The sequence below is a fragment of the Chiloscyllium plagiosum genome, unplaced genomic scaffold (genome assembly GCF_037043375.1).
Source record: "Chiloscyllium plagiosum isolate Xiang-an unplaced genomic scaffold, Cpla_swu_hap1 HiC_scaffold_22, whole genome shotgun sequence".
NCBI lineage: Eukaryota > Metazoa > Chordata > Chondrichthyes > Orectolobiformes > Hemiscylliidae > Chiloscyllium > Chiloscyllium plagiosum.
In genome coordinates, this window is record NW_028270160.1 from 35167753 (window position 1) to 35192928 (window position 25176).

The following is a 25176-nucleotide window of genomic DNA, read 5'->3' on the forward strand; positions in this document are numbered from 1 at the left end:
TCAGAGGGAGCATTTAAGCAGCCCTTCGTGGTCCTCGTGTAGGATTAGTGGTAGTCTCCCTAATCCTTAACCATGATGCACGGGTTCAAATCCTGCCTGCTCCAGAGGTGTGTAATAACATATATGAACAGTTTGAGAAAAATAGTTTAAATAAAAAAAAGTTGCCCTTTGTTACTTGTTCTTGGCTCAATTGATTAATATTACCATTGAGCATTCAGCAGGGCACAAGGGAAAAATGCCTGCCCTTGGAATAAATGTGGGAATAATACCAATGAGGCAGAGGGAAGAGATGCATATCTAATCAGTCTGTCTGAGGATTCAATTTGGTTCATATACCACAGTCTATGGTGCTAACTCATATTAACTTTATACGTTCTAATCGTATGAAATACCAAATTGAAACAAGATTAAGGTATTCCTATTCCAGTGTAAATTAATTCAAATAAAGCTAGCCAGTCTGAACTATTACATTTGGTTTAAAATGGAATTAGTCACTTGGGTTCTGATTTTTGCTATGAGAGAAAATGTCTCGGCTGTGTCCCAAATGCCAGAAGAAATCTTCCAGATTCTGCTAATTAATTCGGCATTGCTAATTTTTGCAGGTGTGAGATTTGGATAGCTCCTTAATTTGTAAATTCACAGTACCCAGAGGCATCTATCCAGTTATATGCCAGCTGTCTCCATTGAAATCAGGTTTTGGCATTTCTGGTGTCTGGAACCCAGAGAGTGAAGATTAGATCTTTTAGTATGTATGTTGTCAGTGCATTCTCTCTTGGATAGTCAGAGGCCCCTTTGACTGAAGTACCCTGAAGATATGGTCCGAGGAGGCCTCAGCGTTCAGGGCACTTTTTATTGCAGAGGGTATCAGGTCATCTTTTGATGAGTGGGGAGGGGTGGTCCTTCAGCAACCTCTGGACTGTGAACATTTGTGCCTAAAAGATGTATGCAACCTAGGAATTATACAACTGTAAACAAGCGTTGATTTAACAGAGAGTGTGCTAAGAAGTGTGTTGGCCTATTTAAAAATTGGGAAGCATATGCAGCAAGTCAGCATCACAGTGAAGTAGACTGGGACAGCAGACCTGCATGGCAGGTTCTCCCTCATCGTGAAAGGCAATGGGAGGGGGAAATAAAAACCCGAGGACAGAGCTCCTTCAATCTGTTTTTAACCTATTGGGGCCGAAGTGCGGTGTCATAGGAAAACATCTAGGCGATTGGTGGGTGTTTCTTCTTTGTCTCTTTTGATTGGCCATTTGGTAAAGTGACAAGTGGAAGAGTAAACATTGAATCTTGAGGAATTATACACAGCAAGAAACTTGATCATCACCTGCTATCTAAACGGAACAACATACTTCCCTGTAAGTGAGGATATTAAATGTGCAAGCTGAATAAAGTATGCTTTCCAAATGCATATGTAAAATTCATGAACTATTAGTAAAAACATAAATTTCTGAAGAAACTCAGCTAGTCTGGCAATATCTGTGGAGAGAAAGCAGTGTTAATGTTTTGGGTTCAGTGACTCCTCTTCGGAACTGATTGTAGGTAGGCAAAGGTGGTATATATGCTGAAGTCAAGATGGGATGGGTAAAGGAGTAAGTAGTAGGTGGAATGCGAGTCCAGAGAGAGAGAAAGACGGTTAGTATTTATTATTCTTAACTTGCTTTTCCCATCAAATAAAAGCTAAACATAATTACTTATTTCCAGTAGTTCTTCCTTTAACACATTTTGAAAAATGACACTGGAAACAACAATGACACACCATGCTACATTGACCATGTAAAATCTTCCTCACTCATATCTGAGGACTTATTTTGAAATTGAGAGCTTTTTCTCAGACCAGTCAAGCAACAGCTACAGTTCCACCAGCAGAACAGACTTAGCAGTGGTATCCAGAAGCGACAGAATGACGCTGAGTGTTTTCAACCTTGATTCCAGAACCAAATAAGTCTCCTGGCATCAGGTTAAATGGAAGCGAGGAACCCTGTAGCTGATTACCAGGTACCAATCTTCCTTGGCTCATTAGTCTATGTCCGTCCATGTTTTGTATTTTTTTGGAAGAAGCAGCATCCTGCTTAGTTGTTTGTGAAAAACAGTCCTTTTCTGCTTCTATACAGCAGTATCATCTTTGTCTCTGCTTCTCAGGAAGCAGTTGCCTTTTTTTTTCCTGAGATGCTGTGAAGTGTTAATACTAACATTTAGTATTTCAGTAGATTTCTTTTCAGTTTCTATTCCTGGTGGCATTTTGATCCCATAACAAACTGGGTGTTTATTGTGACTTCTCTATCCCTATTTTTAGAATATCTTGTCTCACCTCAAGGCAAAGGGAACGCTTTTAAAAAAAAAATTGATCCATTACCTGAGGTACAATGAAAAGTGTTATGTGCTTTGTCGGCAGATCATATTGCACAAATGCATCAGGGTTGCAGAACAGGATACAGTGTTACAGCTGCTGAGATGGTGCAGAGGGAGATTAGTGTTAACATTTAAGAGGTCCATTCAAATGTTTGGTAACAGTGGGGAAGAAGCTGTTCTTGAATCTGTTTGTATGTATTTTCAGATTATATACCTTCTGCCTGATGGAAAGCGGTGGAAGAGAATATAACTGGAGTAGAGGGGTCTTTGGTGTTGGTTGCTTTTCCGATGCAAAATGAAGTATAGATGAAGTCAGTGGAGAAGAGGCTGTGATGGACCTGGGCTGTGTTCACAACTCTGTAGTTTCTTGCAGTCTTGAGAACTACAGTTGCCACACCATGCTGTGATGGATCCAGATGCGACTATAAACATTTGTAAAAGTCATTATGGGCATGCTGAATTTCCTTAGTCTTCTGGGGAAGTAGAGGCACATCAGTCTTTCTTGATCATAGTGTCAATGTGGGTGCACCAGGGCAGATTGTTACTGATTGTCACTCCCAGGAACCTTGACCCTCTCAACATCTCCACATGCCCTCCGTTCCACTTCCTGAAGTCAATGACCAGCTTCTTTCTTTTGCTAATGCAAAATCAAGTGACCATAGCAATGCATTTAAGAGAAGACTGGACAAGCATAAGAAAATAGAGAGTTGTGATGGTAAATTTAAACTTGGAAAGATAAGAGCAGGCGAACATGGAGTACTGGCAGGGATTAGTGAGGCTGAATAGCCTCTTTCTGTTCTATGTATCCTTTGTGATCTTCAGTTAAAAGTTGTTGATCCATCTCGGCCTCCTTGTGAGGTTTCCAGCATCAAGTATTGTCAGTCTTCAGCCAATTTGATTCACTCCACTTCATTTTAAGAAATGACTGAATGTACTGGATACTGCAAATGCAATTGCTCTGTCAAGACTTTTGCTAAGGAATAAAGATGTGCTCTAGAACTAGCCTAACTCCCAGCCATGCTTCTTCAGTAGAATCCCAATGCTAGCAACTGCCTGACAATGTGGAAAGTGGCTCAAGAATGCCAAGTCTGCAGAAGCAGGCTGAATTCATTCCTTTCAATAACAATGCCATCATTCTACCCTCAATTATCAGCAAAATGATGGAGGTTGTCACCCTCAGTGCTATCAAGTGGCACTAACACAGTAGTAATCTGCTTACTGATGTTCAGGTTGAGTTCCCCGAGGGATGCCAGGCTAATGATTCATTAGAATTGAAAAATGTGGTGCTGAAAAAACACAGCTGGCCAGGCAGCATCCGAGGAGCAGGAGAATCGACGTTTCTGGCATAAGTCCTTCTTCAGGAATTCCCATTCCTGAAGAAGGGCTTATGCCCGAAACATCGATTCTCCTGCTCCTCGGATGCTGCCTGGCCAGCTGTGTTTTTCCAGCACCACATTTTTCAACTCTGGTACTCCAGCATCTGCAGTCCTCACTTTCTCCTAATGATTCAAATGTAGTCAAAATGTAGTCATTTGCGCCTTGGCTCAAATGTAGTCAAAAAAGCTGAATTTGAGAGATTATTTGGAAGTAACTGCCCTTGAAATCAAGGTAGCATTTAGAGTCATAGAGATGTACAGCATGGAAACAGACCCATCGGTCCAACTCATCCATGCCGACCAGAAATCCTAAATAAATCTAGTCTCACTTGCCAGCATTTGCCCCATATCCCTCTAAACCTATTCATTTGCCCATCCATATACATTTTAACTGTTGTAATTATATTGGCTTCCACCACTTTCTTTGGCAGCTCATTCCATACACTCATCACCCTCAGCGTGAAAACGTTGCCCCTTAGGTCTCTTTTAAATCCTTCCTCTCTCACCTTAAAGCAGCGCATTAGTTTTGGATTCCCCCCATCCTGGGAAAATACCTTGTTGATTTACCCCTATCCGTGCCTCATGATTTTACAGCCCTTTACAAGATTACCACTCAGCCTCTGACGGTCCAGGGAAAACAGCTCCAGCCTATTCAGCCTTTCCCTGTAGTATCAGGAATCCCTAATAAAATTCATATCACTGAAGTTAAAGGAGAAATGTTCCAACTGAGTGAAGTTATATTGAACATAAAGGAAGATGATTCTGGTTGTTTTTTGGAAGCCAGTTTTCAGAGCCTCAGGATGTTGCTGTAGGTGTTTCCCACAGGAATTCAAACAGTTAACTGATGGTTGCAGAATTCATTGCAATTCCCAACTTCTCAGATACTGATGCAGGCCAAACTTGCATGAGGAAAGACTGCACAGCATTCAAATTTGCAATCAACAAATAATGTTTGCACCACCCACATAGATAATGACTATTTGCCACAAGAGAACAGCCAACCATTTTACCTTAATATTCAATGCAGTTAGGTTGCTGGGGTAATCTTTAACCAGAAATTCAAATGGACCAGCCATTTAAAATAAAAACAAAGTGCCGTAAAATCTCAGTAGGTCTGTCAGCATATGTGGAGAGAGAATCAAGGTAATGTTTTGAGTCCAATATGACTGTAACTATAAGGGTATATTAGAGGCTGGGAATTCTGTAGCTAATATCTGACTCTCCAAAACCATGTGTTCACAAGGCACAATCAGGGAGCGTGATGGAGTATGCTCAATTTCCTGAATGGGTGCAATAACAATAGAACAATCAAGGAATAAGCAGTTCACTAGAGTGGCATCCAATCTATGACCAGCATATTTTGGCAGCAGTGTGCTCCATCCACACCATGCAAAGCAGCCACACATTACGCCAGAGGCCGGTTCAATTCCCGCCTCAGGCGACTGACTGTGTGGAGTTTGCACGTTCTCCCTGTGTCTGCGTGGGTTTTCTCCGGGTGCTCCGGTTTCCTCCCACAGTCCAAAGATGTGCAGGTAAGGTGAAATGGCCATGCTAAATTGCCCATAGTGTTAGGTAAGGGGTAAATGTAGGGGTCTGGGTGGGTTGCGCTTTGGCGGGTCGGTGTGGACTTGTTGGGCCGAAGGGCCTGTTTCCACACTGTAATGTAATCTAATCTAATCCAAGTCTCCTTTGACATCACCTTTCAAACCTGCAGCCCCTATCACTGAGGAGAAAAGGCAACGGATACATAAGAAAACATAAGAATATAAAGTTTACCTCTGTCACATGCCATCCTAACATAGGAACGGCTGAGGATCCTGGGATTGTATTCATTGGAGTTTAGAAGATTAAGGGGAGATCTAATAGAAACTTACAAGATAAAACATGGCTTGGAGAGGGTGGACGCTAGGAAATTGTTTCTGTTAGGCGAGGAGACGAGGACCCGTGGACACAGCCTTAGAATTAGAGGGGGTAAATTCAGAACAGAAATGCAGAGACATTTCTTGAGTCAGAGAGTGGTGGGCCTGTGGAATTCATTGCCGCAGAGTGCAGTGGAGGCTGGGACGCTAAATGTCTTCAAGGCAGAAATTGATAAATTCTTGATGTCACAAGGAATTAAGGGCTACGGGGAGAATGTGGGTAAGTGGAGTTGAAATGCCCATCAGCCATGATTGAATGGCGAGTGGACTCGATGGGCCGAGTGGCCTTACTTCTGCTCCTATGTCTTATGGTCTTATCCTGACTTGGAATTATATCATCTTTTCTTTTTGAATAATGAGTCAAAGTCCTGTAATTCCCTACTTAATGGTGAATTGATGCATCTATGCCACATGGATTGCAGTGGTGGCTCACCAGCGCCTAAAAGAGCAAATTGGCATGACATTAAATGTTGGTTATGCTCTCATTCCGTGAATGGGATTAATTTTAAAAAATGAAGACAACACTGCAACATTACGATTACAGGTTCTGTATAGTCCCAGAAAGTTATCTGGTCATTTTTCTTTTATTATAATTCTAAATGAATGTAAATTTTGAATTTGCATAGAGTTGATATATGTAAATATAGTTATTTATTAAGGATGATTTTTATATTGACGCAAGTACATTTGTACTGTGGATGTTCTTTGGGTAAAAATTAAGCTCTGTGTTTTACCTAATAAGAGTTTTGTGTTATTTTGAATGGTGCCACTCACTCTGTCTAGACTGCAGAGACATCCTTCTACCAATGATGACTGAACAACTAAAGTATCATTTGGAGAAACAAGAGGAATTGAAAGCATGCTGCCATCTACTTAGCAACATTTTGGAAGTACTCTACAGAAAAGATGTGGTTCGTAGTTTTATCATGTTTGTCACTTATAATTCTTCATTTGACATTTCAGTATGGATATTTAAATGATAAAATACAGTATTTCTATTTAAATTTATTTCTATTTTGTATATTGTTAGACTTATTGTCTGTCTGTGCACATTGTCTGACTACCATAATTATTGACAGAAGTTGTCAGTTTTCTTTGTTCTCATTACATAATGCTTTTCTCCATTTTAATTGCCTATTTTCTTCATATGCAAAATCTGTCATGCCAAACTTTATTAATTGCATTCCTCAGAAAGGAGTTCTAAAGCATTAGTTTTATCAAACAAAAACCCAAAGCTTTTCCTGCAACAGCACGTGGACGTCAAAGCACCACTGATTAGCGTATAGCACCACAGGAACATGCTCGATACTTTCCTTGGACTTCTCCTTCAAGCAATCATTGGTCACTTTGCTTGCTACTAATTCTTAGGCAGTCCCTTTGGGATCAAGAATGGCCTACTTCCACTCAGTTTGAGTTTGGACATGTCCAGTGCTCTGCAGACTGTTACATGCAGGGTAGTTAGTGTTTGAATGGGTAAATGAATTGCTTGTGCATGTTCTCCAATCCTTGATTTCTGCCCATATTGTCCGGTACCTTTTCACATGAGTTTTTTCAATTTTGATCTAACACAATCCAAGATCTCCAACAAATTGATGGATATTTGACTGTTGAGCAAGTTGTTGTGTTGAGGGAGCATGTTAGAAGATAGCCTTTGTTTTCTGGGTCACAAAAAACAAATTGCTGGAAAAGCACAACAGGTCTGGCAGCATCTGTGGAAGGAAATCGGTGTTAATGTTTCGGATTGAGTGACCATTCCTCAGAACTGTTCTTTTCCAGCAATTTCTGTTTTTGTTTCTGATTTACAGCATCCACAGTTCTTTTGGTTTTTATTAAATTTTCTGGTGTTTTGTGAAAAACCTGTTTTCCCATACTCCTCAAAGAAGGAATTAACAATGACCTGGACTTCAGTGTCTAGCTGACACAAGCATTGTTTGCTTACCAAAACTCTGTGGCTGTGGTTGAGGTGGTTTTAGCTGTTAATTGAAGGTGGTGGAGTTTGAAACAGAATCACACTGTATTGTAACAGTGCAGAAGGAGACCATTTGGCTGATTGTGTCTGCATCAGTTGTAAGCAAGCACCATCACTTAATGCTATTCACCTGGTTTGCTCCATAACTTTACACACTCCATAATCATCTAGTACCCTGTTAAATTCTTCAAATAAACCTGCATCCACCATAGTTATGAATGGTGCAGTCCAGACCTGAACTGCTCATTCTGTGTAAAGATTTTTTTCTCACATCATGCTACATCACTTGAAATCTGTGTTGTCTTATTCACGATTCTGTTACAAGTGGGAACAGTTTTTCCCAGTCTACTGTATCCGGGTTTGTTGTGATTTTGAAAGCTTCTATCAGATCTTCTCCAAACTGCTTTCTCTCAGAGGATATCAATCTGACTCTCTCCCATCTGTCCTCATAACGGAAGTTTATCATCCCTGGAGCCATTTTTGTAAATCTCTCCAGTGTGTTCATATCCTTCCTATTACTATTGTGCCCAGATCTCCTTACAATGTAAAAAAAAAATTGGCTCAAAGTTAGGAGACAGAGGGTGACGGTGGAGCGTTGCTTTTCAGATTGGATGTCTGTGACCAGCTGTGTGCCACAAGGATCGGTACTGGGTCCATTGCTTTTTGTTAATTATATAAATGATTTGGATGTTAGGTATGGTTAGTGAGTTTGCAGATGACACCAAAATTGGAAGTGCAGAGAACACTGAAGAAGGTTACTTCCAAGTACAACGGGACCTTGATCCAGTGGTCCAAAGAGTGGAAGATGGTGTTTAATGTAGATAAAGGTGAGGTGCTACATTTTGACAGGGCAAGTCAGGGCAGAATTTATACACTTAATGGTAATGTCCTGGGGTGTGCTGCTGAAAAAGAGACCTTGGAGTCCAGCTTCATAGTTTTTTGAAAGCACAGTTGCAGGAAGACTGAATAGTGAAGATGGCGTTCGGTATTCTTGCCTTTATTGTTCAGTGCATTAAGTTTAGGAGTTGGAAGGTCATGTTGTGGCTACACAGGACATTAGTTAGGCCACTTTTAGAATGCTTTGTGCAATTCTGGTCTCCCTGCTATATGAAGCATATTGTGAAACTTGAAAGGGATCAGAAAAGATTACAAGGATGTTGCCAGGTTTGCAGGGTTGAGCCATAGGGAGAGGCTGAATAGACTGAGGCTATTTTCCCTGGAGCATCAGAGGCTGAGGAGTGACTTTATAGAAGTTTATAAAATCATGAGGGGCATGAATGGGGTGAATAGACAAGGTCCAGAGCTAGGGCAGTGCAAAGCTAGAGGGTGTAGGTTAAGGTGAGAGGGGAAAGATTTGAAAGGGACCTAAGGAGCAACCGTTTCACCCAGAAGGTGGTGTATGTATGGAATGAGCTGCTAGAAGAAGTGGTGGAGCCTGTGGTGGAGTTAAACAGTAACACTATTTAAAAGGCACTCTGATGGGTCTATGAATAGAGCAAAATGGGCCAAATGTTGGCAAAAGAGCCTAGATTAATTTAGGATATCTGGTTGACATGGACGAGTTGGACCAAAGAGTCTGTTTTTGTGCTGTACGTCTCTTTGTACTCCAATGACTTATACCTCCTTGGTATAAGTGGAAGTGAAAGTTCAGCATTACCTCCTTGCTGTTGTACTCTGTGCCATTATTAATAAAGCCTAGATTAATGTAAGTGAAATAACTCCACAGAGGCTAATATCCCCTCACCATGTCACCCTTTATTTATATGTGCATAGTACTTGACATTGGTCTGGCTCCCTCAGATCCAACTCTGTGAACAGAACCTCTGACATTCCCGTCATACCTAGTTGGGTAGGTGCCACTGTTGCAATTGTGTTGGTTCTCTTGGTAAGGGCCAGGGCTAGTTCTGTTGTTGGAATGTTGTTAATGCCACAGCAATGCAGTTTTCATTGTCTTCAATTATTTCTTGATGTCATGTGGACTGAGTCAAATGGGTTGAAGATTTGCAACTGTGTCCTTTCGAGGAGGCCGAGGTGGGTCATCCACTTGGCACTCTGGCTAAAGATGGATGCAGATAATTCAGCCTTGTCTTTTGCACTGAAGTGCTGGGCTTTCCTGTCATTAAGGATTGAGATATTTGTGGTGGCTCCACACCCTGTTGATCATTTAATTGTCTGTCACCATTTATGATAGGGATGTGGTCTGATTGCAGAGCTTAGATCTGAACTTTTCTTTTGCAATTGCTCAATCCTGTCTATTGCAAACTGCTTCCACAGTTTGCCATGTAAGTAGTCTTGGGTTGTAACTTCACTAGGTTGATATCTCAATTTTATGTATGCCTCTGGTTACTTTTGGTATGTCTTCCTGGATTCTTCATTGAACCTGGGTTGATTTCCTGCAGCTAATCTGAGATAACTCAGAGGGTCCATGCATGCTGCTTGGCGTGGTTGGCATGTGTGCATTGACTACTGATTTGGAAGTCAATACTTTACATGGACATTGGAGATCTGCACAAACTGAAAAACAAAAATTAGATTAGTGTTCGTCCAAACTTGATAGTGTTCGAGTGGGGATGTGCCATGTCATAAGGTTACATGTTGTATTTGAATATACTTCTGCTGTTCCTGATGGTCCATAGGGCCTCGTGGATATCCAATGTTGTGTTGGTAGATCATTTAAAGTTGATCCCATGTTGTACAGTGGTAGTGCCACACAACTCTGATGGGTGTGCTTAGTGTGAAGGTGGGACATCTCTATAAGATCTGTATAGTGGACCTTCTTACTGATGTCATGATTGGAATCATCTATGGTCAGTTTGGTGGGGATGAAGTCAAGTAGATTTTTTTCTTTTCTTGATGGTTGATCTCCTACTTGCCACGGACCCTATCTATCAATTGGTTCCTTTAGGACTCAGTCGGTTCATTCAGTAGTGGTGTTAATAAGGCAGTCTTGGTGACGGACACTGAAGTCCCCTCACCAGTGGGCATTCTGTATCCTCGGCACTCTGTGTTCAACATCAAGGAGCACTGATTATAGACTGAGGTTGGGGGAACAGTTGGTGGTAATCAACAGAAGGAATCTGGTTCAATTTTTCACCAGATGCTATGAGAGTTCATTGGATCTCGAATCAATGTTGAGGACTCCCAGGATGAAAACTTCCTGACTGCTAAGCTTCATGAAGGGGAAATCATGGCAGACAAATTGACTAGATTTCTTTGAGGAGTTAACATGCATCATGGAGAAACAGTACTTATAACATATTGGTTTTTTAATAAGATATCACATATGAAGCTACTCAAGATATGATTCCAAGGTGTTAAAGTTAATTTACCAGCATGGATAGAAGATTCGTTGGCCAATGGAAGTCAGAGTTGGGATAGGGAGGCATTTTCAGGATGGCAACCTGAACTGGTGGAGTGCCACAGAGATCAGTGCTGGGACCACATTTCTTTTCAGTATTTATGAACAAAGTGAATACGTTATAGGCATGTTTGCGGTCTACACAAAAGTAGGTGGGAAGACAAGTGGTATGGATAAACAAAGTCTGCAAAGAGGGTAAAGACTGAGTAAGCGAGTGGACAAAAACTTGTCAGTTGGAAAAAATGTGAGGTTATACTTTTTGGTGGGAAGAATAGAGGAGCTGAATATTACTTAAACACAGAAATAAACTGCTGAATAGGAGGATTTGGGAAGCCTTGTGCATAAATCATTGAAACTAGTATCTAACTTTGATAGGTAATAGGAAAGGCAAATAGAATTTCACAGTGAATTTATATAGTAGCAAGACTTTGCTAAAACTCTGCAAGGGTGTAATTTTGGACTCCTTATCTGAAGAAAGATAAACTGGCATCGAAAGCAGTCCAGAGAAGGCTCGCTTGGCTGATATGGAGATATGGCAACCTGAAACGGAGGGTCTGTTTTTTGAGGCGCGATTCAGTAAATTGGATCTATATTTATTGGAATAAAGAAGAATGAGAGATGACCTTATTAAACATACAAGATTCTGAGGGACTTGACAGGGTAAATGCAAAAAGGTTGTTTCTTCTTGTGGAAGAATTGAGGACAAGAGAGCATGATCTCTGAATAAGAGGTTTCTCATTTACGACAGACAAGGAGGAATTTCTTCTCTTGAGGATAGTGAATCTGTGGAATTCTTTTCCACCGAGGACTGTCGAAATAGGATGTTGAGTATATTGAAGGCTGAAGTAGGCAGATTTTTAATCAGTAAAGGAATCAAGGGTTATCAGGAAAAGACAGGAAAGTGAAGTTAAGAATTATCAGATCAGCTGTGATCTCATTGAATGGCAGTGCAGACTTGATGGTTGAATGGCCTATGCTGCTCTTATGTCACATGGTCTTATGCCATACCACATTCTGCCATGTCTAATGGGTTTACCCTTCCTGTGGGACAGGACATATCCGGAGCTGTAGGTGCATAGTCATACTCTGAGTAATATCTTACACACGATATCAGGCTGTTCCTTGATTAATTTGTGGGACAGCTGTTCCATCATTTGCATTATTCCCCAGATGCTATTAAGGGGAACTCTGCGTTGTAGTAGGTTTTATTGGAATCCAGCTTCAGAATGTGCAGTGGTGGGATTTGAACCCATGTCTCCAAAACATTAACCTAGACTGCTAGATTATACACCCAGTGGTTTTGTTACTACAGCATTGCCTCTTCTTTGCTGGAGGCAAAGGTCAGAAAATAATGTGGACTGGATGTTTGATGGGGATAAATTTCCGAGGCAGCCAAATATGAGGGGAGTACTTTGTTAGTTTATGTGGTTTGCAGAGTCAGAGATTTTTATGTGGTGAAAAGAAAATGTGCAGTGGTAGGTGTTATTCCTTGTATGTTTTCTTGAATTTGCTGTGCATATTTGTGGCACCTCCCAATGTATGAAATGTGCACTGTGACTCTGCAAGGTGTTCCTGTGCTTTTGGAAGGAGGCAGCTGGGGAGATTTCGTGAATTGATCCTCTATAGTTATCATGAATCAGATTTGAAAACAGTCACGATTAGAGCATCTCTCAGGTCACATGTCATGTACTGTACTTCCCAAATGTCAGACAGACTTGATTGTTCAGCTGTGTCAGAAGCATATTGTTGTGATAGTGCGCTTGCTATTATGCTCACTTAAATAATTGTAAAAATAACATCACAATGATGTAATGTCATGTGTCACAACAGTCATCTGAATTAGTCTACATAGTTAACAGCACATGTCGGTACTGTAAGAATTAGCCTTCAACAAGAGGTTTGTAGTTAATTTAAACGGCTGTCTTTAGCTTCATTTGTATTAGTGTAATTAGCGATAGTATGTATGTCTACCTTTCTCACATGTTGGCTGACTGTAGCAAGGTATATTTTTAGAATTGTTTTAAACCTTTCTGGCTGATGTCATGATGTTCAAGAACAGATACAGCCTTTCTTAGAAGTTTAAATGAAGAAAAAAAAAACATTTATTTTCACAACTCCTGGTATTAATGCATTGGACAGTGCGTCCCTAGAAATATAGGCATACATTCACACAAAAGCAAAGGTGATTCAAAAGATGGAACATATGCTTAGAATACTCTCAGAGTAAAGTAAAACCTGTCACTTATTTTAACCAGTCCTTTTATGATAGGTGTTGAAAAGTGTTGCAGGTCTGAAGAATTCTCTTGGTTCTTTGAAGTAAATTAAGGTGAGAATTTTCTGGCTTTTTCAGATGAAATTATGGCCAAGCACTTGTAGGGAAGAAATATAACCCTTGGTCCTTTTTCACTCCCTCAGTCAAACTTTTGTGTTAAGCAGGGTGTTTTCTTTTGTTTGGGGATGTCTCCTCTGTGCTGTAGCCAGTTCACTATTACCTTACTGACTTCTGTTGTTGATTAATAAGATGTTGTCTTTGAAGAGAAAATGAGGTCTGCAGATGCTGGAGATCAGAGATGGAAATGTGTTGCTGGAGAAGCGCAGCAGGTCAGGCAGCATCTAGGGAACAGGAGAATCGACGTTTCGGGCATTAGCCCTTCTTCAGGAATGAGGAAAGTTTGTCCAGCAGGCTAAGATAAAAGATAGGGAGGAGGGACTTGGGGGAGGGGCATCGGAAATGTGATAGGTGGAAAAAGGTCAAGGTGAGGGTGATAGGACAGATTGGGGTGGGGGCGGAGATGTCGGGAAGAAGATTGCAGGTTAGGGAGGCGGTGCTGAATTTGATGGATTTGACTGAGACAGGCTGGGGGGAGGGGAAATGAGGAAACTGGTGAAATCCGAGTTCATCCCTTGTGGTTGGAGGGTTCCTAGCCGGAAGATGAGGTGTTCTTCCTCCAACCGTCGTTTCGCTGTGGTCTGACGATGGAGGAGTCCAAAGACCTGCATATCCTTGGTGGAGTGGGAGGGGAAATTGAAATGTTGAGCTCCAGGGTGGTTGGGTTGGTTGGTCCGGGTGTCCCAGAGGTGTTATATTGGGGAGACAGGCCGCCTACTTGCGTCCTCTATATTGGGGAGAAAGGCCGCCTACTTGCGGAGCGTTTCAGAGCCCGATGTGGCCTCCTCTATATTGGGGAGACAGGCCGCCTACTTGCGGAGCGTTTCAGAGAACACCTCTGGGACACCCGGACCAACCAACCCAACCACCCTGTAGCTCAACATTTCAATTTCCCCTCCCACTCCACCAAGGATATGCAGATCTTTGGACTCCTCCATCGTCAGACCACAGCGAAACGACGGTTGGAGGAAGAACGCCTCATCTTCCGGCTAGGAACCCTCCAACCACAAGGGATGAACTTGGATTTCACCAGTTTCCTCATTTCCCCTCCCCCCAGCCTGTCTCAGTCAAATCCATCAAATTCAGCACCGCCTCCCTAACCTGCAATCTTCTTCCCGACCTCTCCGCCCCCACCCCAATCTGTCCTATCACCTTCACCTTGACCTTTTTCCACCTATCACATTTCCGACACCCCTCCCCCAAGTCCCTCCTCCCTATCTTTTATCTTAGCCTGCTGGACAAACTTTCCTCATTCCTGAAGAAGGGCTAATGCCCGAAACGTCGATTCTCCTGTTCCCTAGATGCTGCCTGACCTGCTGCGCTTCTCCAGCAACACATTTCCATCTCTAATAAGATGTTGTCCCTCCTCTCTAGTATTAATCACGTGATGACACTATCAAGGCCCTGCTTGGTCCACACAATGGTTTGGAGCCAAGGCACAATGGGAATATGATTGATGTCTGTCAAATGGTCTTTTTTTCAAATTTGCTTCTAGTTTAGTAGAACTGTTTGGGCTGACTTACTGAATGCTGGGTGAATTCTCAGTGGAATTCTGTTGTACACCTTGCATGAGGCATATTGTGCCCTGCTAGCTACACATGATTCCCAGTCTTCTGAAGTCTAAGTGCTCCATATTTTTGGGAACATTTTAAAGGTTTTTAATAAACTTCAGGACAAATTCAGTTTGCAAGTTAAGTCTGATTTGTTCTATCATTGGGTCTTTTATGCTAGTGACTATTATTTCAAGATGGCTCAAATAGCAGGCTAATAATAATGCCTTAGTTGCAATCATACCTGATGTCAAGGGAAATTATTGTGGTTTTTCATTCACCAGAGACTGGAGCAAACCGCAGGAGTTTATCAAGGGAGTGTTCTCTGACAATCACCTTGAGATGTTTGAGTAATGATCTTCCCTGTATTAGAGAAGGTCATGAACAGAGCTGCTTATTGATGATTCCAATGTCTTTTGTTCCAGTCATAATTTTTCAACCATTAAAACAAATCATACCAGCCTATAGTTTCTTTTTTATTTTTACATGTTTAATTGCTGTCCTGAAGAAGGGCTTATGCCCGAAACGTCGATTCTCCTGTTCCCTGGATGCTGCCTGACCTGCTGCGCTTCTCCAGCAACACATTTTCAGCTCACTTCTGAGTCTTTGCATTGTACTTTCAGAATAACTTCCAAAAGGTGCACGTTACATTTTTAGCTTGACTCTTAACATGACTGACGACTTTGCTGTTGACTGTAACAGTGAAAGTTGGAAAGTAGTAATTTAGTTCATTAATGTATGATTAATAGTAACTGGTGCACTTTGTTCTACAAACTTTGCTTTTACCATTGACTACTCATTCTGTTACATTTAAGGTAATTATAATTGATGATTTTCACAACGTAAATGAATTTCAATGATATTCATTGTTGTTGGTAACACTCTTCATTGATTTATTTCTATCCTAGGGACCAACTCAGCGACATGTCCAGCTCATTATGGAGAAGCTATTGAGAACTGTAAACAGGACAGTCATCTCAATGGGACGTGATTCTGATCTAATTGTAAGTTTCTGTGGAAATTAATGTTTGGATCTGGCTTTAGTTGATGGCTAAATTGACTAATTTATGGGAGTAAAATAGTTAGCTCTTAATCTAAATTTGTTAAAGTGTAAGTATTTTATGTATACCTTTGTATAGACTTGTCTTTGGGTAGGAAAGTACCATGCATTTTATGCAATCTTTCAGTCCTCACACTGACACAGATGAAGGCTAATATTTCAGTGATGAAGTTATTCAGATTTAAAGAATAACTGCATTATTATGTGTATTGTCTTCAGTCTAGCATTTTAAACAGAGTTTAAAAAAAAACGTGCCCTCTATGTCCAGGTTGGTTGTGCCCACAGGTGGTCAGATCTATAATAATTTCTGTCCCATTTCTGTATAATTTACTTAAACCATAATCTCTGAGATTTCAACAAAATGCTTCAAACTGTTTGCCAAATGTGAGCTCATGTTTCTGTTAAAAGACTACATATACTGCTATATTTTGTTTAAAATCACACCATTTATAATCTCATGTAACTTCTTTTGAAGGTTAAAAAGGGAATTGCACAAACTGTCTGAACGGTTAAATTTTCACGTTAAAATATATTCGCTTAACCGAAATCAGATTTGGTATTCAAAGAGGGACATAATTTCTCATGGTCTCATTAAAGATTACATTGTTAAGAAATGGAAGTAATTGGAGTCAACTGCGATTAAAGATTGTTCGCATACTTTACAATATGGTAAATTGTTATTCCCAATCTAGGGCTTTTTTAGGAAATTTTAAATAAATCCAAAAACACAAGCTTTTATTACAGAAACAGAATACATTATCGCAGAGGGAAATGGAATAAGAAGAATCTTACCACACTGTTTTGTCTGAAAATGACAAATTTAATTAAGAAGGACATAACATCATATCGGGGATTGATAGATAGTTATATAGTTTTACACTGTGCATTTAAATCCCTCACCAATCTTAAGAGCCGTTTAAATGTGTTAGAGTTTATTAGGGTTTGTATAACTGTGACCATGATCTGTCTGTTCTTGTTGGATGACTGTTTCATTTTCTACCCTTGGGACTATGTCTTGGTAGTGTGGAAATGCGCAGATTTATGGGTGGAGAGTTGTAATACCTCTGACATGAAGACGGTTTAAAGATTTTTGGCATTTTAATATGTGCATCATTGTTTATCACCAGTTATTTTTATTGCCACATAATTGACTATGTAACTTATTCCTTTACTAATTTAGTTTTTTATATTGGAATTCAAATTCAATGGTATTTTGTTTTTCAAATTTGGACATTTTGTTTTAGAAAGCAATGAAATAACTTGCATTAATTTAATACCTTTATCTGTTTTGTTCAGCATTATTGTGAAGGTTTTGTAGTCGTCCTCTTGTTGCAGGTTTAATACAATTTACAATATATACATACTCTGCAATTAGTTCATTTTATATTTGATTGAAGATTGCAGTTTAAATCTAAGGGGTCAACGATCGCACCTTAGCTGAAGCACTCTCACAGGGTTTTCCTGATGGTTCCTGAGTCGGAGAGACCAAGGAGATGGATGATATTGATGGTAATGCAAAACGTGAGAATGGCCCCTCATTGATTGTCAACTGTCTCAGGCCTTTCAAGACTCAGTGACCAGTGAGGGATCCATCAACTGAGGTGCAAAGCGCATTCAATCAATTTGTTTTTGTATCATTAGCACCATAGACTACTTAATGCTACAAGCTGTGTTATACATTCCCCACATATCAGTGTGCTGTTGTTGCTGCAACACTTGAGTAATGCATTGTTATCTTTCCAAAAGGTTTGGCACTATTAAGCAAAGGCACTCATGCACTCCAAATCCTAAGACCTGCCGGAGCACATTTGTTCAATGAATTCTTACATTAACTTAATCTTGTAAACTCCAATGTGTACAGGCCAACTATTCAATTCTCCTCTTGAGAAAATCCCTCTATATTCGGAATCAATCTAGTGACCCTTCTGTGGGCTCCCCTAATACCAGCATATCTTTCCTTAGTTCAGGGTACCAAAACTGTACACAGTATTCGAATATGGTCTAACAAGTGCCTAATATAGTTTTAGCAAGATATGCCTATATTTATACACCATTCTCTTTGAAATAAAGGCCAGTATTGTATTTGCCTTCCCTATTTCCTGTTGAATGTACATGCTAGCTTTTTGTGATTTATACATTTGGACCCACCTATCCCTCTGCTGTAGGTTTCTGTAGTCCTCCTCCAATAAAATAATGTCCAACTCCCCTATTCTTTGTGCCAGTCTTCCATTTCCCCACATTATATTCTATTTACCATCTTTTTCCCACTCATTTAACCTGTCTATATCCATCTGCAAACTTTGTGTGAAGAGTCAGACCAACCTCAAAACTTTAACTCTATATTTCTCTTGGCAGCTGTTGCCAATCCTTGAAGGCTCTCTAGCAACCTCTGTGTTTGTTTATAAAGTGATACTGAGTCTGCTTGATTATTTTAGGTATTATAAGTGCTTTGCTATTACATCCTTTATCGCTTATACTGAACTCTAACATTTTCACAAAGATATTAAACAACTGGCCTATAATTAACTTTATTTTGTCTCCTTCCCTTTTTGAAGATGTGTTTTGCATTCAAAGTTTTCATGCCATTTGAAGCTTTTCCAGAATCGGGAGTTATCAACTATTATCCCCTTTAGTTTTCTGAGTGCATTTTTCTTATGTGATACTTATTGTATTTATTGCATGCACCCATTATGACCCTTTATGATTTCGTATTTTCAGACTGCTACTTATGTCTTCTACTGTGAAGACTGATGCAATGTATTAATTCATCTACCATTTCCTTGTTCTGCGATATTATTACCCAGCCTCTTTCTCTAAAATACCTGTGTTCACTTTAGTTACATAAACAAGAAGAGAGTAGCCATTGAAGCTTTTGCTGTCCATCTTCATTTTCTGTGCAATTTTGCACTCAAAGTTCATCATAATCTGTTTTTTTTGGGGTCACCTTTTGTTGATGTTAAAACTTTCCTAATCCTCTGTGTTACCCCTAACTTTGCCACATTATACATTCTTTCTTTCAATGTGATGACATCCTCAGTCTCCATGGTTAACCATCGTTGGCTTATCTCCTTCCTGGAATCCTCCTTTCTCAGTGGGATACATCTTTGTTGAGAGCTAGGAACTAATTTCTTGAAAATTGTCCCTTAATCTTATTTGCTGATACATGCGTTTCTCAGTCCCCTCCAACTGGCTTTCTGCTGATTACTTTTAAGTTAGGGTGTTTTTTTTTACATGAAATAATATCATTTATCTCTAAGGTTATGTCAATGTGGTAAAAAGATGGATAGTATTTGGGAAAATTTCTACCGTAGGAAGAGATGAGGAGGAATTTCTTCTCTTCAAGGGTCATGAATCTATGGAATTCTTTACTGCAAAGTGCTGTATAATTTATATCATGAACTATAGACCGATTATTTGTTCATCGGTAATAAAAGCAAAGGTTATGGGAAGAAGACAGGAAATTGAAGTCAAGGATTATCAAATTAGCAGTTCAACGGCAGAGCAGACTTGATGGGTTGGATTGCCTGCTCTGCTGCTATAACTGAGGCTCTCACCACAGATGCTGTCAGTCCAGAGTTTCTCCAGCAATTTCTATTTTTAATTTTCGATCTCCAACATTCGGAGTACTTTAAATTCATTTTAAGGTTTCCTTGGACTTTTGGGAAACTTTACAGATATTGCATCGGAAATTGTGTTTGCTCTCTGAATTGGTCACAACCCTCGATAGAATTAGTCATTATCAAAGATACTCTTAACAGTTCTTAGTTGCTAACAATTTGTTTATACACCACATTTTAGTTAGATCGTTGACAATGTCTTGCTCCTTCTTTGGCCTTTTGCAAGCCTTCCTCTGTCCATGCACCCATCTGATTTTCCTTATTTCTTATCTCATAGAGTCATAGAGATGTACAGCAAGGAAACCGATCTTTTGGTTCAACTCGTCCATGCTGACCAGGCGTCCTCACCTAATCTAGTCCCGTTTGTCAGCACTTGGCCCATATCCCTCTAAACCTTTCCTATTCATATCCCCATCCAGATGTCTTTTAAATGTTGTAATTGTACCAGCCTCCAATACTTCCTCTGGCAGCTCTATCTATTTTTATGTTAATTTCTCCTTCCATTGATGCCTGATCACAGGTGTCAATTCTTTGTTTCTGATATTTGTATTTTGCTACCTTCTCCTCTTGAGCTAAACTTAGTGGCCCATATTGAAATTTAGGTCCTGGATTGGGGTTGAGGGGAGGGAAGTTCAGCACCTTGGGAATTGTTTAATCTGTTTGAAGTGAAGAAGGCACCCTACTTTCTCAAGACATTTTATGCAATGGTCAGGAGGCATCAAATATCTATCCATTAGACCACTGCCTATCCTTAGAGGAAAAAAAAATATTTAAAGGCATCTCGCAGTTGTCATTCAGTTCATGCTCCATGTTGTTCATTGCTGCCTCAGAGCTCATGACCTCAGAGAATGTCATGATCCAAAGTCTGACAAGCCCTGTGCTAACTATTCTTTTCTTCTGGCTCTGTGGATAGCCTGCATACCTGAGATTTGATTTCCCATGACCTCTTATGATGCAGCCATATCACTGCACCGTCCTCATACTGTCCTTCACTCAGCATTGAACAGTCACGATGACACAAGACACCTCTATCTTACTGTCTTCTGGAACAGTAATTGGTTTGTGATTGGATAATAACAGGAGTGTTGTGAAAGCTTTGACATATAATTTCTTCATGGAGAAACTGACTACTTATCAATCTAATAATTAGAATAAAAATATTGTATAGTTTTTTGAAGTAATTATCAGTTATGCACAGGTATTAGATTAGAGTCCATAAAATTTACGTTTTTTCTGATACAATCATTGTCAACCATATTAATCAAATTGCTATTCTCATTTGAGAGTCCGCATGCCTCAGATAAAGAGAGTGGCTGAGAAGGAGAATACTTCATGGTAACCTCAGTTGGTACAGGAATTGAACCTGTGCTGTTGGGGTCAGTCCGCACAGCAAACCAGTCAACTGACCTAACCAAACTGGTCACCACGAAGGACACACTTCCTCAAGCTCTCGTTGCCTGAGATATGGCAACCTTTTGGCTAAACTACTACCAATCTTCTCTCTTCAACAAGAGCATCCTTCTGGTCTGGTACAACAATGGGGACTTTAGCTTTAATGAAACTGAAATATGTCAAGGAATATTTTTTAACCTTTTTTAAACCTTGAAATCACATTCTAATGTGCTACTCGATTGCCCTTGTTCATGACAGACTTTTGTTAAGGACAAATATATTGAAGCGGAAATAGTTTTGGATGTGAAATTTGCTAAATGTGTACAAAGGTGATACCACCCCATTAGAACATAGTTTTCTCCAACTCCTATTTACTATGTTCCACTGAGTCTGCTTTGCCATTTAAATGATCATGGCTGCCCTTGGTTTGAGACAGGAGAAAGCTGTGACTGCAGTACTGCCTGCAGTCCATCTTGTCTGACTTTTCTGCAGCAGTTTGATTGATCAGACAAGATAAGGGTGGCACGGTGGCTCAGTGGTTAGCACTGCTGCCTCACAGCACCAGGGTCCCAGGTTTGATTCCAACCTCGGGCGACTGTGTGTGGAGTTTGTACGTTCTCCCCGTGTCTGCGTGGGTCTCCTCCAGGTGCTTCGGTTTCCTCCCACAGTCCAAAGATGTGCTAAATTGCCCATAGTGTTAGGTGCATTAGTCAGAGGGGAAATGGGTCTGGGTGGGTTACTCTTCGGAGGGTCGGTGTGGACTGGTTGGGTCGAAGGGCCTGTTTCCACACTGTAGAGAATCTAAATAGGAATATCCTAATGACTGGATATGGTTTTACAATAATTGATGGTAGCTTCATGGTCACCATTACTGAAGATAATTTGAATTCCAGATTTTAAAAAAAATTAATTTAAATTGTATCAATTCTCAAGATGCAATTTGAATCCATGTCCTAAGAGCATTAGCCTGGGCTTTTGGATTGCACGTTCAGAAACATTTCCACTCCCCCACTTCTTTTATCCCCAAATTATTTAATCCTATCAGGCAAATTAAGGATGCAAAAATCCAGCATTCAAATATTAATCACTTTAATTACTCTAAGCATTGGCTTTTCAATCAAAAACAGAAGTTGATGGAAAAGCTAGGCAGGTCTGGCAGCATCTGTGAAGAGAAGTCAGAGTTAACGTTTCAGGTTTGGTGACCCTTCCCTAGTTTTGAGGAAGGGTCACTGAATCCAAAACGTTAACTCTGATTTCTCTTCATAGATGCTGCTAGACCTGCTGAGTTTTTTCAGCAACTTCTGTTTTTGTTTCTGATTTACGGCATCCACAGTACATTATTTTTATTGGCTTATATATGGTTGTTTTCTGTTTTAGGTTATCCTATTTTATGGACAAATATTCTGCAAATTAAAATTGAGCATGAAATCAGCTCCAAGATGTGATTTTTTCCATTGTTTTTTTTAAAAAACTGATTATTGATCAGGAAGTTATTTTTAATTTCCTACAGTCAGATGTTTGGAATCTGAGGGAATTGAAGGATATGGGGAATGGGCAGAAAAGTAGATTTAGAACTCATGAGCAACCTGATTAGTCAGTGGTGGAGCAAGCTTGATGAGCCACAGTCTTTTTCTCCAATTTCTTGTGTTCTTATGTTCAGTTCACAGTGGTGCTTTGCACACATATGAGCAATAAGGGTGATTTTTAAGTAAAGAATAATAGATTTATGATTGGACTATATAAATCAACGTCTATCATTTCAATTTTAAAAAAATTCTTATTTTGAGATTCCATTTAGCTTTGAACACTATTATAAGCAAAGTAGCAAGCCATTGAACATTATATACTTGTTCCATTAAAAATGCCTAACACAAAGATGTACAGGTGCTCTCTGGAAACCAGTCATCTGACAACCAGAGTTATTCAAAGACATTTTGTAATGGGCAATGCTTTGCATTTTCTACCCCATTAAAATTAATTTAGCTGGGCTGTTCAGCGAGGCATTACATAGTACCTGAACATGGAACGTTACAGCGCAGCACAGGCCCTTCCGCCCTCGATGTTGAGCCAACCTGTGGAACCAATCTGAAGCCCATCTATCATACTTTAAGCATATTTAAATGGCCATTGGAAAGACATATGGATGAAAATGGAATAGTGTAGGATAAATTTTCATTGTGATAACTGTCTATTTTCTTTTGTTTAGTGATGCAAAGTAATAATATGCAGCTTGCTAATGTTATAAATTTAGGTTGAATCCTTTCAGTTTGTTTTCAAAGGTAAACTGATTTGATTTACTGAAGTACTGGGAGATGTTCTGTTCTTGCTAGCTAACAGCAACTCATTCACTAGAAGTGAGATAGACTTCACATGCTAAATCTTAGTAAGTGAATTTGACCCATTGAACTCAAATCAAAGTTGATCTATGATCATTAGGCTTTCTTTTCCTTTAACAATGACCTTTGCTACTTAAATTGAATGAAACTAAAAATAGACTTGTGCATGGTAGAGAGAGCTGTATTTCACCAGTGACATAATATGCTTGAGACTATACATGATAATTCTTTATACAACAAATTAATTTTCCAAATTGCTGTTCTTAAGAAGAGATGTACGCTGCTGTCATAGTACCTATAAAAGCAAACACTGCATGCAGCTATGTGAATTAACCTAATTTAGCAACATGGAATGACCTGAGGAAGATCAAACAAAATTTAGTCTGTCATAGAATGGCAGGAAATATTGTATTTATGTTCTATCTTTCATTCCCCAGGTTAGTGCAAGAGTCTGTACTCAATGCATTGCTTTTGTGGAGTAATGCAGGCAACCTCAATGGAGTTCTTTGTAAAAATGACTGGGGACCAATATTATGCATGGAGAAGTACATTGGAAGTGGTGTGTATATAATTCAGGAAGCATTTGACAGTGTTGCAATTGAGACTATTGATGAAGTTTAAAAGGTGAGAAACTAAGAGTAGTAAATTAGATTAAAGATTGGTTAGAGGAAATGGGACAGAGAATTGGAGTTATGGTCAATTTACAGTGTGGTTGGAAATGAGGTAACGTTGTGTAGAATTCAGTACTGATACTGCTCTTCACTGGGTTGTCAATAATTTAGGCAGAGAGTTTGAGAGACTGCCATCCAAATTTATAGACAATGCTAAAATAAAGTGCACTATAAAATTGATTAACGCATTTGAATATCAAACGAAACTGCAAGGTGATGATGAAATAGGCAAAAGTGTGATAGATCAACTTCAGTGTCAATGAACAATTTTTTTAAAAAAAGTAATACTTATACTTCACAGAAACAGGCTATTTGGGTCATTGGTTCTGTGCTTGTGTTTACACTTTATATGAGCTTTCTCCACCCTTATTTCATCATTGTTGTAAATTAATACTTTGAAATAGGGTTTAAAAATGATTATCAATATAATAATTGACACTTAAGGAAAACTAAAAGTTTATATTTTCAAATTGTGGTAGAGTAATTTAACTACAGTAATAAATAACTAATATTGCTTTTTACCGTACCCAGAAATATATATTTAATACTGAGAGAAAACATTGAAGAGCAATTTAGGTGATAATGGGGATTTTGGAGTTTAGATTTGCAGAATCTTCAAAGCAGCATTTCAAGTGGATAAAATATTAATATATAATTCATGTAATACTGAATTTTAATGCTTTGAGGTACAGAGCACAAGAGGAAAGGCTTGCATTGAGATAGTCTGGATTAGTGGTGCTGGAAGAGCATAGCAGTTCAGGCAGCATCCAAGGAGCTTCGAAATCGACATTTCGGGTAAAAGCCCTTCATCAGGATTCCTGATGAACAGCTTTTGCCCGAAACGTCGATTTCGAAGCTCCTCGGATGCTGCCTGAACTGCTGTGCTCTTCCAGCACCACTAATCCAGAATCTGGTTTCCAGCATCTGCAGTCATTGTTTTTACCTCGTTGCATTTATATAGTGCCTTTCAACAGGATCAAAGGGTGTCTTAAAATGCTTTACACTAAGGATAACACTCTTGTTTGAAATAGTGCTACATGATCTTTTGCATTCACCTGCAAGTGTAATCAGGGGCTCATCTTTTACTTGAGAGGCATTGGAGTGTCAACATAGATTTTTGTTTACAAGTTGTGGAATAATAATTCAATGCAGAACCTTGTAACTCAAAGGCATGAATGCTATTCATT

General features: G+C 39.6%; 1 protein-coding gene across 1 annotated transcript in view; it reads left to right on the plus strand.

Moving 5' to 3' along the window:
• Positions 1-25176, plus strand: part of dock1 (dedicator of cytokinesis 1) — a 592086-nt gene that overhangs the window by 189758 nt on the left and 377152 nt on the right. Inside the window, exons 26-27 of the mRNA XM_087998957.1 lie at positions 6431-6558; positions 15822-15917. Of these exons, the coding sequence (XP_087855083.1) occupies positions 6431-6558; positions 15822-15917 (224 nt within the window). The remainder of the gene's footprint in view (positions 1-6430; positions 6559-15821; positions 15918-25176) is intronic.